Source organism: Acartia tonsa, chromosome 14, assembly GCF_053477335.1.
Source record: "Acartia tonsa isolate MP-2025a chromosome 14, ASM5347733v1, whole genome shotgun sequence".
NCBI lineage: Eukaryota > Metazoa > Arthropoda > Copepoda > Calanoida > Acartiidae > Acartia > Acartia tonsa.
Window position 1 is genome coordinate 21,475,590 of NC_137273.1, and position 17,061 is coordinate 21,492,650.

At 34.3% G+C, this 17,061-nt stretch overlaps 2 protein-coding genes across 8 annotated transcripts in view; one reads left to right on the top strand and one right to left on the bottom strand.

Moving 5' to 3' along the window:
- Positions 1-16,943, top strand: part of LOC145306131 (putative arginine--tRNA ligase, mitochondrial) — a 38,964-nt gene extending 22,021 nt beyond the window's left edge. Inside the window, exons 1-13 of one of the 6 annotated variants that reach the window (XM_080148094.1) lie at positions 508-1,353; positions 3,824-4,475; positions 4,874-4,955; positions 5,423-5,534; positions 10,117-10,177; positions 10,538-10,628; positions 11,023-11,124; positions 11,512-11,594; positions 12,754-12,860; positions 14,073-14,172; positions 15,856-15,968; positions 16,134-16,262; positions 16,709-16,943. In XM_080148094.1, coding sequence (XP_080004220.1) covers positions 4,344-4,475; positions 4,874-4,955; positions 5,423-5,534; positions 10,117-10,177; positions 10,538-10,628; positions 11,023-11,124; positions 11,512-11,594; positions 12,754-12,860; positions 14,073-14,172; positions 15,856-15,968; positions 16,134-16,262; positions 16,709-16,928 — 1,332 coding nt within the window. In that variant the 5' untranslated portion in view covers positions 508-1,353; positions 3,824-4,343 and the 3' untranslated portion in view covers positions 16,929-16,943. Of the gene's footprint in view, positions 1-394; positions 1,354-3,823; positions 4,476-4,873; positions 4,956-5,422; positions 5,535-10,116; positions 10,178-10,537; positions 10,629-11,022; positions 11,125-11,511; positions 11,595-12,753; positions 12,861-14,072; positions 14,173-15,855; positions 15,969-16,133; positions 16,263-16,708 lie in introns of those variants that run through there. The other 5 variants (XR_013874900.1, XR_013874901.1, XR_013874902.1 and 2 more) reach the window with 5 other exon arrangements.
- RpL19 (ribosomal protein L19) overlaps positions 1-17,061 on the bottom strand; it is a 249,838-nt gene that overhangs the window by 33,763 nt on the left and 199,014 nt on the right. The gene's annotated exons all lie outside the window — the stretch shown is intronic.

Sequence of the window (17,061 nt, forward strand, 5' to 3'; positions counted from 1 at the left end):
CATAATGAATAATCATGTATTGTATATCATAATAGATAATTTTCAAAGAGTATTAAAATAAAAATCATATTAGTTTAGTTGACCCGGTCCTCCGGCCCATTGCGGATAACTAAACTATGATTAATATTATAATTTTTCATTTTATTATCAGCGGAAAGCTGTCTATAATATTATGCAATTAATAACTATTTTTGTATTTTAAGATTTTAATGGATCTTTTTTTCAACTTTTTAGCATATCTAAAAAAAAATTCTTTTAAAAATTAATTTCTATAATAAAACTAAACATGAAACTGTAAATTTGGGGGTAAACAACATATTTTTGGGGGGCTTGGTAGTAAAAGATTAAAGTCAATTGTAATTTTATTTTATCTAACATGCTGTTTATGTTTTAGGGCTGCGTTTCCTCTACATTTTACCACTTTCCCCTCCCAAGCCCTAACCCTACTAGCCCTAACATCATACCTAACCCTTAGTCGCTGTGCCATTGTTTACCATTACCTAGACAGCTGAGCAATATTAACCATAAAACTGAACCCAAAACCTCCTAATGAGAAGTTAACCATGCCCGTCCGTCGCCTAGTCGATGTGCCATTATTTACCATTACCTTGACAGCTGAGCAATATTAACCATAAAACTGAACCAAAAACCTCCCCAAGAGAAGTTAACCATGCCCGTCCGTCGCCTAGTCGCTTTGCCATTGTTTACTGTTACCTAGACAGCTGAGCAATACTAACAATAAAACTGAACCAAAAACCTCCCCATGAGAAGTTAACCATGCCCGTCCGTCTGTCCGTCGCCTAATCCCTCGCCGGTTACCCATACATTAAACCTTACCTACATTGCTGCTACCACTGTCCATAAAAAAAACCAAGGGTGTGAGAACTATTTAGCTGCTACCAATAAAAATCCACCCCAAACCCCAATTCCTCTAAAACCAACAGTTTAAACACCAGTAGAACCTTTTTCATTCAGCCCATTTGAAGACCGATTATTCTATGCCAACAAAAAAAGTAGTTACCGATTCCAAATAAAGACACTTATACCTTTACCCTCGCTCCCACTGAAGCATTTACATAACCTTAAAGATGTTACATATCCAAAAAAGCCATTCAGTCACCTCCAAATTCCCCTTTTTTCACGCAACCAAATAGCCGGAAAAAAAGCTTACCAAAACCTAAATACCATGAGCCACAGGGCAATATGATAGAAATGCCCCTTTTTCCTATATATTCACCTGATCTGTGAAATTGATTCAAAAGACGGATTTAGGAAAATTGTTATTTATATTTGTAGAGGCGGCGACCGTGGAGGACGTAGATCGAATCTCGACCGATCAAGGTCCAGAGAAAGGTATGTTGTTATTTTCAGGGAGGGGGGGGGGTAGATATACCACACTTTTCTGGGATCTTGCTGAGTCAAGTATCAACTGTTGGGAATATAAAAGGATGACTCCATGCAAAATTTGAGCCGGATCCGGCCAAAACCGGCCGTGAATTTTATGAAAAACCGGTTTTTTCCGGTGTTTAGGGGGTATCTGTAAATCGATTCAGCTGGAGCAAAACCGGTTGGAGGTACAAAAAATTTTACTTTACATGAAATGTGGGGGGCACTGAACCCGTCACCCCAGGGTCACCAAATATAAAGTCTAGGCGGCCCACAATGCTGAATTTTCACCAAGTGAAAGTCTTGTGTCATTATCTCTTATGAGAAAAAAGTTATTAATTAATTAAAATTTCAAATTGTGATTTTTTGATGGATTTCTTTGATGAAATGACAGGCCGGTCAATTTTCAGGCCATTTTTTGCAGTTTTTGGGCCGTCACGCCCAAACGGTTTGAGATAATCTCACGGGACCTTTTGCCCGACCTAAGCCTGGTTATTAGTAAGGTCTAAGAAAAAAAAATCCCGGATTGGATGAAGCACGACGTCGCTGCGCGCCGTCAAAAATCGCTGGTCGGCTCATTTTGCCCCCTCAAACCCCCACCTCGTGCCATTTTTCTGTGTAAAGATTATAATTATAATCTTTTGCGTAAGTCTGTTTTTTTCCCAGACCTCACAAATAACCAGACTTAGGTTGGGCAAAAGGTCCCGTGAGATTATCTCAAACCGTTTGGGCGTGACGGCCCAAAAACTGCAAAAAATGGCCTGAAAATTGACCGGCCTGTCATTTCATCAAAGAAATCCATCAAAAAATCACAATTTGAAATTTTAATTAATTAATAACTTTTTTCTCATAAGAGATAATGACACAAGACACCTTTGGTGAAAATTCAGCATTGTGGGCCGCCTAGACTTTATATTTGGTGACCCTGGGGTGACGGGTTCAGTGCCCCCCACACCCACGAAGTGGGCATACTTTTGAAAATCACGTTTTTTCAGTTTTTCCCCTTAAAGGAGGGGAAGGAGTCGTTTTAGAGACTTCAAGCATTTCTTTGATGTTGAACTACTTTTTGAGGCAGACATTTCTTTATTTATGTTTCATTCGCCTCCGGCTGACCGTTTAGCCGTTATTTGCCGCCGAAGGCGTGATTTTTGGCGATTTTTGCCGTTTCCGAGGTTTTAATGGACATTTAGGAGGGGAAAGAGTTGTCCAATCAAGTTGATGATGAAGTACATTTTTGTAGGCAATTGCATTGGCTAAATTTCATGTGAAGTAAAATTTTTTGTACCTCTAACCGGTTTTGCTCCAGCTGAATCGATTTACAGATACCCCCTAAAAACCGGAAAAAACCGGTTTTTTATAAAATTCACGGTCGGTTTCGGCCGGATCCGGCTCAAATTTTGCATGGAGTCATCCTTTGATATTCCCAACAGTTGATACTTGACTCAGCAAGATCCCAGAAAAGTGTGGTATATCTAGGGGGGGGACATTGGATTCTAAATTACACTGGTACCTAAAGTTTTATAACCTGATATCTGGGGCAAAGCTTTGTGTGCTTTTGTTGAATTTTGATTAATGGTTTCTACACCAGCAGTGTCCAACTTATCAATCAACAATTTCATATAGGAGGGATTATTTTGTATTAGATCCCTAGTTATTTTCTGGAGTTTGCCAGTTTCAAATGGGCCGTTTATTTTGTGGCTTGATAACCATCTGTTATGTACCTATCATAGTCCAAGAGGGTTGGGGTAATGGGTTTTTCACTGTTTACCGCCCCCCCCCCCTCAAAAAAAAACTTGACATTCTTGATTCCTATCCATCGTTATTAGTTTTCTATGAGCGAAAAGCTATGCTGTATTCGATTTTAAATGGAAAACTATTTTTTATGGATCTTGGACAAAGTAGCTTCGGACATATTAGCTTCTAGGACAAAGTAGCTTCAGGACAAAGTAGCCTCCTAAGGAAAGTAGCCTCCAGTGTTAATAAAGGTCATGGCTGCAGCGCTCGGCCCCCTGGCCTGCCTAGCCGCGGGCGCTCGGCCCTCTAGCCTATAACCTAACTTAAAAATTGTAAAAACATTATAAACAAATTGTAAAAATCTACTAACCACTTTTTGTTCTAAACCAATTATGTATAAAAAGTTGAGGATATTTTCTTAAATAAATGTCCTTAGTCTAACATAGGTTAGGTTAGGTTATAGGCTGGGGGGCCGAGCGCTGCGGCCATGACCTTTATTAACAGTGGAGACTACTTTCCATAGGAGGCTAATTTTCTTAAGTAAATATCCTGAAGCTACTTTGTCCGTGGCTACTTTGTCCAAGATCCTTTTTTATTAATAGATATTAAAACTGAAAATATACACCCCTGCAATTTCTTTAATATTCAATCTCTTTTCAAATGGGCCTTCCCAGCTTTTTGTTTTATTTTATGTATTTTGTAGGTATGATTCAAGGAGAAGGTATGTTTTATAGGTATTAATCAAAACAAGAAGAATTTAATGATCATATTGAATGCTGCTTAAGAACATATATTGTTTTATTTTGTTATGTGTTTGTACACTGTACAGTGATGGGTAAATGGATGTTGAATTATTTTTTTTCTTTGAAATTATGGATAGACTGCTTACCAGTATGGCTTTGAAACCGATTAATATCCAATGATAATATTTATAACCGGTTCTACTTCTCAGTCATACTGAAAATTCATGTTTTCAGCATAACTGGTTTTAATATGATAATTTTTCATCATTTTCCGTGGAAAGCTGTTTATATTATAGTGGGATAAATATAAATTTTTGTGTTTTTGTATTTAAGGGACCGATTAATTTTCCATTAACCCATCTCTTATTTTGTGTGCGTGTTTTTAAAACCCATTGCACCATATTATTTATTGTTTAATATATAAAAAACCAATCCATTAATTGTATAAAAGTAATTGAAAAATTTAATTTTCAGAGCAAAATGACGTCCAAGTTTCGAAATTTGATCGGTGCAAACCTTGTGTCTGTATTGAAGAATACAACTGAAGGAGAGCTTCACAATAATTCTGCCAGACGCCTGGCAGCGAGTTTAAAGCTCAATAACGAAAACAATAGGAAAGTCATATTTTTAAAAATACTAGTTGGTTTGTCTCAAGCTTCTAGGGGGGTTCAGTTAAATAGCCTAAAACCACAAAATTTATTATATCCATCCTGAAAAGTATATTACAATGGAACAAGCAATTTTCGAGATCTTCAGATTCAGACGAAAAAAACTTACTAAGTACTTTTTACAACACAGCATCTAGATGGATCTGTATTCGAAGTTTTATGGATGTTAGCCTAAAACCAAAAAAACTTAAGCTATAGAAGATCTTGATTTGGTTGTTCAGATTTGTTTTCATTATTTTAATCTGAACAAAGGATAATTTTGTTTATACTCATTGGGAGTGTTCATTACATCATTTTTAACGTCTATTTTCTTTAATATCCTTGATAAAATATGAATTTTCCAGAATTGCGTTGTGCCTTGACAAGCAACTGATACCAAGGTTTTCTTCACGGATGCTACAGGACTTGAATACTTCATTTCAAGGTTAGAAAGTTTTAAATTATAACGACAGATGATACAGAATGTGTGGATATATTGACAGGGGGAAATTTGTCTTCAGTTTTAGACTTCATTTATTGGTCAGTTTATTCAGTAGGTTGGGAGGTGATTGGGTGGATGGGATTTATACTGTTAGTTATTTTAGCCAGCTGCGAGTATCGCTTTCTTGCAACATCGTATTAACAGTATACCTATACTATATATTATCGTTAGCTTGTTCTTTTAACTTATTGGCTAGTCATGCAATAATTTATTTTCTCTTCAAGCCTAATACTAACTTAAGAATTGTTTCTTTGGGAGGGAAGAATTTATAAAAGACTTATTTGGTTGGATAGAAATATTGATGTTTAGGCTTTTCTCCAAGAGGTGATTTTGATCATTATCATTGGGGATGTACATCAAATTATAAACAATGTCTTATCCCTTAATATACATTACAAATGTTTTTCTAGAAAGAAAAGAAATCCGCGAAGTTTTAAATGAAGAATCCTCTGTTTGTTTTAACATTGAGAAAGATAGTTTTGTCAAAGAAGTACTTCATACAACTGCTAACAGACCCAAAGGGTAAGGTTTCATATTATCCCAAATTTTACGGATAACCAATCGATTGATTGTATAACCTTTATCGAAAAGTTTTTACTGTTCATTCTTACGATTTGCTTATACATATGACATACACCAATATTAATTGCATTTGAATACTAGGCCTCTTTTGGAACTCAGGGGTGCAGGAAGTTTATCCCTCCCACTTTAAATTTTAGCTTTAAAAAGAAAAATTTTATGGAACGTAACAATTTTTATCCTTCCGATTTTCAGTTGTTTTTAGAAGCGAAGTTACTTTTTTATTCACTTTGTATGTCCGTCAGTCCGTAACGCTATGGGTTATGGGCTCCTATTCAAGATTGACTGCTGAAATTTTTAGTGAAGATTCCTATGACATATGCTTATCTAATTTATACATTGTTTTGTTCATCTGTCTGTTATTTGGGGTGTTAGATCGATTCTGAAACTTTCAGAGAGTAATTTATATTACATCCTACATATTTTCACCAAGTTTTAATAAGATTTGTTTATTAATTTGGGTGCTAGGTCGATTCCTAAATTTTTAGGTTTTCGTGATTTTCTCTATTCCTATTCCGGAGTGACAGCTGAAAATATCAGGGATTAAATATGCTCATATTCTACATATTTTCATCAAGTTTCATTAAGATCTGTCTATTAAGGGGGGCGTCGGATCTGACACTTTTGCGTAAACAGGGTGCATAGGCTTTGTGTTAGGAGTTAGAGGATAGGTTATTTGGGATAAAAGTTTACATTTGGGGTATATTTTTCTTATATATAAAAAAAAATTTGATAGGTATCCAGGTTCAGGTGCTGCAGGCTGGAAGGTCGTTTCTGGACAGGTATAAATGAAAAAAAAATTTTGTTTGAAGAGTTAGAGATCAACTTTGCATCTTTAGGGATGTTATGAGCATATATGAAGAGAAATTAAAAATCAGCCTCCAGGTTCCGGTACTGCAGGCCTCCAGGTGAATTCTGGACAGGTAAAAAATGAAAATTTTTACTTTTGAAGTTAGAACAAACCTTATTTAACAATAGTTGCTACTTTATGGATGGAATGAACTAATTTAAAGAAAAATTTGAAATCGGGCTCCAGGTTCAGGTACTGCAGGCATCCAGGTGGATCCTGGAAAGGTAAAAACTGAAAATTTTTATTTTTGAAGTTAGAACAAAACTTGTTTTACAAAGTTTGCTACTTTATGGATAGTATTAATTTATTTGAAGATAAATTTGAAATCGGGCTCCAGGTTCAGGTACTGCAGGACTCCAGGTGGATCCTGGACAGGTAAAAACTAAAAATTTTCACTTTTAAAGTTAGAGCATAACTTATTTAACAGAAGTTGCTACTTTATGGATAGTATTAACTCAATTGACAAAAAATTTTAAATCGGGCTCCAGGTTCAGGTACTGCAGGACTCCAGGTGGATCCTGGACAGGTAAAAACTAAAAATTTTCACTTTTAAAGTTAGAGCATAATTTATTTAACAGAAGTTGCTACTTTATGGATAGTATTAACTCAATTGAAGAAAAATTTTAAATCGGGCTCCAGGTTCAGGTACTGCAGGACTCCAGGTGGATCCTGGTCAGGTAAAAACTAAAAAATTTCACTTTTAAAGTTAGAGCATAACCTTTTTAACAGAAGTTGCTATTTTATGGATAGTATTAACTCAATTGAATAAAAATTTGAAATCGGGCTCCAGGTTCAGGTACTGCAGGACTCCAGGTGGATCCTGGACAGGTAAAAACTAAAAATTTTCACTTTTAAAGTTAGAGCATAACCTATTTAACAGAAGTTGCTATTTTATGGATAGTATTAACTCAATTGAAGAAAAATTTGAAATCGGGCTCCAAGTTCAGGTACTGCAGGACTCCAGGTGGATCCTGGACAGGTAAAAACTAAAAATTTTCACTTTTAAATTTAGAGCCTAACTTATCTAACAATAGTTGCTACTTTATGGATAGTATTACCTTAATTGAAGAAAAATTTGAAATCGGGCTCCAGGTTCAGGTACTGCAGGACTCCAGGTGGATCCTGGACAGGTAAAAACTAAAAATTTTCACTTTTAAAGCTAGAGCATAATTTATTTAACAGAAGTTGATACTTTATGGATAGTATTAACTCAATTGAAGAAAAATATGAAATCGGGCTCAAGGTTCAGGTACTGCAGGCCTCCAGGTGGATCCTGGACAGGTAAAAACTAAAAATTTCACTTTTAAATTTAGAGCCTAACTTATCTAACAATAGTTGCTACTTTATTGATAGTATTAACCAATTTGAAGATAAATTTGAAATCAGGCTCCCGGTTCTGGTACTGCGGGTCCACAGGTGGATTCTTGACAGGTAAAAACTAAAAATAATACCTCTGAAGTTAAAACAAAAGTTGCTACTTTGTGGCTAGTATTAAATAATTTAAATTTCGGGCTCAAGGTTAAGGTGCTTAGGCCTCCAATTGGATTCTGGTTAGTTTTATAATGAACGTACTTAATTACTTTATAATTAGAGCAAAACTTATTTTTAAAAATTGCTTTTTGAGTTTGACAGCTTTGACAGCTTTGACGATGCTCATGCTCCTCATGAGATTGATGAGACGTTTGTGCAGAAACATGTGGTTTTATTGGCAATTCAATATGACAATGAATAGATGATGTTTAACTTGCATCTTAGTTCTATTTGTCTATTTTAACAAAATTTGTTTGGTTTGTTTGTTACTTTTAAGTTAATTATGTAAGAAAGTTTTCATATTCTTTTTTTTTATACTTGATAGTTGAAGAAAGCCTGCAGGAAATACGAGGCTCTAATTGCTGAAAGACTGCCACAATTAGGCTTAATTCCCCGAATTCGAAGCCTTAAACTTCAATAACTTTTTTGTATCAAATTAATGGTATTGTGTCTACTTGTTGGATTTACTGCATTTACTGCAGGCTTCCTTTAGTGACTGACCTGTTGACAATATGTTTTTTTTTTATTCTAGTCGATTGTTAATATTATTTTTGCAGAAATAATTCAAAATGTAACAAAATGGTTGGATTTAACTTAACCTTGAGCCCGATTTTAAATTTCTCTTTGAATTAGTTAAATAGATATAGTTCTAACTCTTAAGTTAAATATTTTAATTTTTACATGTCCAGAATCCACCTGCAGGCATTCAGTATATGAAATTTGAGCTCGATTTCAAATTTTCTTCAAATGAGTTAATACTATCCATAAAGTAGCAACTTTTGTTAAATAAGTTTTGTTCTAACTTCAAAAGTAAAAATTTTCAGTTTTTACCTGTCCAGAATTCAAATGGAGGCCTGCAGTACCTGAACCTGGAGCCCGATTTCAAATTTATCTTCAAATTGGTTAATACCATCCATAAAGTAGCTAACTTTGTAAAATAAGTTTTGTTCTAAATTCAAAAAAAAAAATTTCAGTTTTTACCTGTCCACCATTCACCTGGAGGCCTGCAGTACCTGAACCTTGAGCCCGATTTCATATTTTTCTTCAATTGAGTTTATACTATCCATAAAGTAGCAACTTCTGTTCAGTTTTTAAGGTAATACTATCCATAAAGTAGCAACTTTTGTTGAATAAGTTATGCTCTAACTTTTACAGTGAAATTTTTTTGTTTTTACCTGTCCAGGAACCACCTGGAGGCCTGCAGTACCTGAACCTGGAGCCCAATTTCAAATTTTTCTTCAATTGAGTTAATACTAGCCATAAAGTAGCAACTTTTGTTAAATAAGTTTTGCTCTAACTTTAAAAGTGAAATTTTTTAGTTTTTACCTGTCCAGAATCCACCTGGAGGCCTGCAGTACCTGAACCTGGAGCCTGATTTCAAATTTTTCTTCAAATAAGTTAATACTATCCATAAAGAAGCAACTTTTGTTAAATAAGTTTTGCTCTAACTTTAAAAGTGAAAATTTTCAGTTTTTACCTGTCCAGGATCCACCTGGATGCTTGCAGTACCTGAACCTGGAGCCCGATTTCAAATTTTTCTTTAAATTAGTTCATACCATCCATAAAGTAGCAACTTTTGTTAAATAAGGTTTGTTCAAACTTCAAAAGTAAAAATTTTCAGTTTTTACCTGTCCAGAATTCACCTGGAGGCCTGCAGTACCTGAACCTGGAGGCTGATTTTTATTTTCTCTTCATATATGCTCATAACATCCCTAAAGATGCATATTTGGATTAATAAGTTGATCTCTAACTCTTCAAATAAATTTTTTTTCATTTATACCTGTCCAGAAACGACCTTCCAGCCTGCAGCACCTGAACCTGGATACCTATCAAAATTTTTTTTAAATATAAGAAAAATATACCCCAAATGTAAACTTTTTTCCCAAATAACCTATCCTCTAACTCCTAACATAAAGCCTATGCACCCTGTTTACGCAAAAGTGTCAGATCCGACGCCCCCCTTGATTCCTAGAGTTTTAAGTTTTCATGATTTGAAGGTTGTGTGATTTTAAAGGGTTTGTGATTTACCTATTTAATCAAGTTTAATGATTATTGTATGACACTGCTGTATAGTAATTTTTTTCCTGATATTCATTCATAATTTTTGAGCTTCGCTACTAATAGATGTTGTCATCCCTGTTTCAGGTATAAATGGAATAGAAATTGTCTGTTTAATCCAGAATCAAAACATGTTATTGTTGAATTCAGGAATGTAACAAATATTTAAGTTTTTTGAATGAAATAAATTAGGGTTGGCAATCCGCAATCCGCCCAATTTTTTATTCCAGAATCCGAATCCGTAATTTAGAATTTTTATTTATTAAAAGGCCTGTAAAATATTGCTAGAATCCGCAATCCGCAAAAAAAACAAGAATCCACAATTCTTGAATTAATCCGCTTTTTTGGGGGGCAGATTTCGGTAAGAATCCGAATCCGGCCCAAAGATTGGCCGGATTGCCAACCCTAGAATAAAAACAATTAAATTAAAAGGGATAGTTTAAACCGATGTGGATATACCCCTTTAATAACAACAAAAAAAAACTTTTGTTACATGTTGACTAAATATAGTTCGCCTAATATTGCGAAGCCTTTCCACATTGGACATTTTCGGTCAACCATCATGGGAAGTTTCATAGCTAACATTGAAGAAAGCATAGGTAATAATCTACTATTCCAGTACGGCTTCCAATCCGAATAATTTCCGCCAGATTTAAACTGGTTCTGAGCCATATTGTAAAATACATCATATCGTATTACAGACATATTTTAACTAGAAATCAATATTTTTACCCCTGCTGCAAAATATTTAATTTTTTCCCCCTCTTTAGCAGGGGATCCCATGTTGAATAAGCATTACTGCAAGAAATAAAGTAATAAAATCATATCATTACTAATTGTGTTATTTCGGGCTTTCTGCCCCTCGGGAATTTGTTTTACAAAAACTTAGTTCGACTTTAAACAATCTTCGCTAATAAAAAAAAATCCGGCAAAATAAAAATTGGTTACCTAGATATTTGAAAGATTTTTTAATTGCCTTTTTTTGGTGTTTAGGAAATGAAGTAACCCGAATAAATTACCTTGGAGACTGGGGGACCCAGTTTGGGTACCTGCTAGCCGGCATGGATCAGTTTAATATTTCAATAGATGATCTCAAGGAATTAAAATCTTTTATTGTCATTTGAGTGTTATATTTGAGAAGTTGTTTGACTTAAGAATATACGAACATAAGTTTAATTGACAGATAGAACTTTGGGGTCTGTTCTTTAATTTTGATTCGTTGGTTTAAAAAAATAAAATAGCAGTGTCCAAATTTCTCCACGAATAATTCGATTCTACTATACATGAGTGGTAATTTTTATTACCGTCCATTGGTGTATACATTAAATTATAGTCATTGTCTTATCCCTAAAGATCCCTAGTATCTTTTTAGACATGTTTCCGACCTTAACTTCTGATTTTGGGGGAAGCAAATTCTTGTTAAAATTAACTTCATTTTCCTATCCCTGTACGTACAATAAAAAAAGATTTCCAATTGTTAGTAGGAAGATACTTTGAATAAACTGCTGAAAATCTACATAGATGCTAATAAATTGGGAGAAAAAGATCCAGAATTTGCCAAATTGGTGAGTTATTTCATTGTATGACCTTTGTGTGTTAGTCCTGTAATATTCAGCTTTTAAATGTTTAAAGCAATAGCTTTTCTCGGATCATTGAAAGAAAACGAAGTACCATTTCTCCTATTTTGGGCCCTTGCTGGGGCGATAACCCTGCGTGGCCAATTTCATAACCCTGCAATACGACGATACACGCTAATTAGTTTTCTTTCCATTATCGCTTTTTTGTTTGTTTGTAAATGTTCTCTTTTTCTTTATAAGTAAGTAGAGAACCTTCACCATAACTAAAATTGTCTGTCTGTATTTCAGTCTGTTACACTATGGGAGGGGATGTGATTTACTCAGCTGCTATTTAAGATAGTGCAGATTTTTTGTGATGATACAGCCTTAACAAAGAGGATCTACTATTCAACTTGCTTAGTCTTTCAGTCACGCTAAAATAGTTGTATTTGATAAAAAATCATTTCGTTATTTTCTAGTATATACAGAGAGGAATGGAACATTGGGCTGTTTATTACATCAGTCTCCTTAGTTTTCTTATTTGTTGGTTTAACAAAGGGGGGGGGGCGAAAGTGACACTTTTTGAAACCAAAACTAAAAGTCAAAGGAACTCAACTAAAAAAAGAGTTACAGGTCTGACATTTTGCATGGCAGTTGCTTTATAAGGGTACAATATGGAACTGTGAAGAAACGGCGGCGCAACCGCCGAAAACCGCCGAGAAAAGGCAAAAAAAAATTCGGCGGGAAACGGCGGTTTTCTGCGGTTGCGCCACCGTTTCTTCACAGTTCCATATTGTACCCCTATAAAGCAACTGCCATGCAAAATCTCAGACCTGTAACTCTTTTTTTTAGTTGAGTTCCTTTGTTGACTTTTAGTTTTGGTTTCAAAAAGTGTCACTTTCCCCCCCCCCCCTTTATATGCTTTTATTGAATATGGATTGGTTAGTTCATTTAGTTGAGTGTCTAAAAGTTACAATCACTAATTGTAACCTTTAAAAGGGGTAAATTTGTATTTCATTATTGGGGATGTATATCAATTTATCGGCCATTGTCTTATCCCTTTACCTACCTGATAATTTATCATTTCTTCCTTTTTTCTTCTTCTCTCTTTTCTAAGGCTAATAGATATATTACAGAACCTGAGCTCTATAACTCACTTTGTCCGTAGGCCAGAGAAAAGTTTTGTCAGCTGGAAGACGGGGACCAAAAATTACTAGAGTATTGGAAATATTTTAGAGAACTTTCTGTAGTCGAATTGAAGAAGGTTTATGCAAGGTAACAGTTATCATACAATTTTCTAAAAATTTTAAAATAAAAAATCATACATTAATCCATCTTGTAAGGGTGGGGGCGGAAGTGACACTTTTTGAAACCAAAACTAAAAGTCAAAGGAACTCAATTAAATAAAGAGTTACTGCTTTGAGATTTGGCATGGCAGTTGCTTTAAAGGCATACAATTTGGAACTGAAGAAACGGCGGCGAAAAAAAAAGTTTATTTTCAGGGCAAATTCATCATTAATTACGTAGGAATCAACTTTTTAAAAACATATTTTTGGTTTAATTCATATTAATGATAGTAATAACCATTTCTTAAATTTCTAGTACCAACAGCTACCTGCTAAAACCTTTTGATAAGGTTTTTGAGCCACAAAATGTATTATGTGGAGATAGGTTTCGTGACTAATTTGCTTTTAAGATATCCAAAAATTGGCAAAACGGCTGACCCGCCAGCCGTTACTTTTCCAACTTTTTGTTCGATTTAGGGAAAATAGACCTACCAAGGATTATTCATGCAAAATTTCAGATCGAAATTCGAATTCTAAGTGCCATTTAATCATTGATTACGAGATAATTGCATTAAACCCCGCCCCCCGCTTTGAACAGAAAAGGGGAAAAAATTGGTGGGAAACGGTGATTTTCATCACATATTCTTTTGTACCTCTTAAAAGCAACTGCCATGCCAAATCATAGAGCTGTAACTCTTATTTTGTTCAGTTCTTTGACTTTTAGTTTTGGTTTCAAAAAGTGTCACTTCCGCCTCCCCCCTTTTTAATTTTACTTTACTCGGAAAACTGTCTATAATACAATGCGAAAAAAAACTATCAATACATTATTATCTGTTTTCAGATGATAGTATTATAAAACTTATAAAAATAAACTCCAGTTGTATTGGCCCCAAGGGTCCAGGGGCACGGACTAACCAAACAGGGATTTATCATATTTTATTCATTCGTGGAAAATCATCAATAATACGTTACGATTCATGATTTTTCAGTTTGGCGGAAATTGATTGGATTGATTGTAGACATTAGACTATAGTTAAAACTTGTACCAAAACGTAAAATTTTCTTTCATTTGTTGGTCTAAAAATTTTGAAAATAATTATTGAATCTTGAATCTGGTTGAACGCCCTTTGGTTGTACATCAATTTTTCGTCTAATGTCCTATCCTTTAAGTTACCTAAATGATGGCACAAGTTTTTTTCAGGTTAAACATAAATTTCGATGAATACAGTGGAGAATCATTCTTTTCAAAAGATAAATCTGATCACATTATTAATATTTTGAAGGAGAAACATTTATTAAAGGTATGTTTCTTCATTATAATAAGTCTAGGAACTGTGTTCAGCAGTGTTACGGATCCGGATCCTTGACAATAAAAATAAAATCACCAAAGTTTTCAAAAAATATTTGTTCTTTAATCTCGAAGTCAAAAATACTTTTAATTTTTAAGTCTGAACCTAAACCTTAAAGATTGGCTCTCATCACGAGAATGTCTGATTTTCAAAATTTGTAAGTGACTATTTTATATAAATTTAGGTCGATTTTTCCATAAAGGGAGAGGTCATTTTCTAGTAAATCCCGTAAAGGTGTGTGTTATAAGGCCTAAAAATAGTAGTAGAACGATAAGGTGCTCTATATATTTGTATTTCCTATTGAATAGAACAATAGGGAAGAAATTTTTTTTTTTTTTTTTTGATAACCGTACCTGGAATATCTGAAATTTCTATCAAACGCTTTGTTTGGCTCAAACTGACACAAATAAAAAAAATATAATTATAATAAATCAACCTGTAAAGAATGACTTCTTCCTTTGTTTAATGGTATAGATTGTTCTTAACCTTTACCTTGTACCTATAGAAAACATTATTATTATAATTATATTTTTTTTTAATTTTTGTCAGTTTGAGCCAAACAAAGCGTTTGATAGAAATTTCGTATTTTTTTAGATAATCCAGGTACGGTTATCAAAAAAAAAAAAAAAAATTTCCCTATTGTTCTATTCAATAGGGAATACATATATCTAGAGCACCTTATCGTTCTACTACTATTTTTAGGCCTTATAACACACACCTTTACGGGATTTACTAGAAAATGACCTCTCCCTTTATACCCCAGGATCCGGATCCTTGGACTCAAAAAAATACGGATCTTTGCGGATCCGGATCCGCAACACTGGTGTTCAGGGAAGGTGGGAACTTTGGGCTGTTTTTTACACTAGTCCCCAAAGTTTTAATGATTATTTCTGCGATACAATGATATTTTAACCATACTGTTGATTATAAGTCGCACAACTACTCTTAATTTGTGTGTGTTTGTTCGATAAAGGATAACAATTGCCTAACAAAATTGTAATAAATTTAAATCACTTTACTGTATCCGTATTAAAAAATTAGGATCAACTGCAGTTCACAGTAAAATATTCCTGGTAACGAATATTTCCAAAAATCTATGAATTTTAAAGGCTGCTAGCTGCCAAACGGCTGAACGTACAGATCCTACCCGCACACCATTTTAAGTGGCATAAGAAGGCCTACAAATAATCTGGAATAGTCAAGATCCAATAATGCACAGGGAAAGCTTCACTGAAAAAAACCGCGTAAAATAGGTCTTTTTCGCGCATTACTTAGCACTGCGAGATAATAATGCTTTATTGATTTATGGCTATTTCATATTATTTGTAGGCCTTCTTATGCCGCTTAAAACAGTGTGCGGGCATGATATGTACGTTCAGCCGTTTGGCAGCTAGCAGCCTTTTAAATTCATAGATTTTTGGAAATATTCGTTACCAGGAATATTTTACCGTGAACTGAGATGATCCAAAAATTACGTAAGCACAAAAAAACTTTGTTTTTGTTACATTAAATGAGCAAGCATCTATGAAATAATACTATATTAAAGTTGACTGTTGTGTTTTGTGTTGAATCTTTGCTACGCTTCTTATGGACATAATTGTTTTTATCTACCCATTAATTTAGTTTAATATTTAGAGTTCAGATGGCAGTAGTATAGTTGAACTAGATAATGGAACCAAAGTGAGGATTATTAAACAAGATGGAAGTTCTTTATATATCACAAGAGATATAGCGGCTGCCATTCATAGGTAATTTTTCAGTAAGTGACCACTTCTAGAGGACGGGATACATCGATAGGTCTTATTTTAGTATATCTCTGGCCCCGGGTAAAATCTTTCTAATTTCAATAACAACGCAGCAGTAGAAACAGCCCAATGTTTTCTTCCTCCCTGCATAATTCCTGTAATGTTTAGGTATAATGAGTATAGATTTGACAAGATGGTCTATGTGGTGGATAATAATCAAGCTCATCATTTGAATAATCTCTTCCTAATCCTGGGGAAGATGGGTCAGGACTGGTCCTCCAGTTGTATCCATGCCAGGTAGGTGAATTCAATCTAAAATTGTATATTTTTATATCCGCGGAAAGCTGTTTATAATACGATGCGACAAATGACTATTTTACCATTTAGTTCTTAATAAACGTCACGAAAATTCAGCGGCTATTTATTAGAAAAGGGAGGGTATGAGTTTAGGGGTATAAAATAGAACTTTCTCAAGACTTGGTATATTTGAAAATTATAAAGCGTAAAATCATTTTGGGATCTTTTTTGAGGAGATTCCCTAAAATGGAGAACGAAATCTGTCAAGTTGTTAGCGAGATTATAAAGGACACACTAAAACCTATTTTATTTTTATAATGGGATTCATAATGTTTAACTTACCCTATCTGTATAGGTTAGCTAAGTTAGAGTTCCATATTTGCTAAATTGACCTCAAATTTTTCCCTGTCATAATATCCACGTATATTCTATATCCATTATTATAGGTTTGGTAAAATCCAGGGACTAAGTACGCGGAAAGGAAATATTGTCCTGTTGAGTAATATTATTGAGGAAGCTAAGCAAAGAATGCAATCAATTCAGGAAAGTGTACAGTCTTGTTTAATTGTTTTTTTTAGACCTGAAAGTCTTCTCTATAATTCACTTCGTCTGTCCGTCCGCAAGCCTGTAAAACTCGAAGAAAAATTTAGTTTTCTCTGCTGTTAGTTGAGATAGTTTTCTGATTTTAAGATTTAATCTGTTTGTTGGACTGTTTGTCATAGAATAAAAGATATACAAATATTATTTTGTAGGTTTCGTGTTTTTTCTGTCATAATTTTATTTTCTATCCTTATGATCT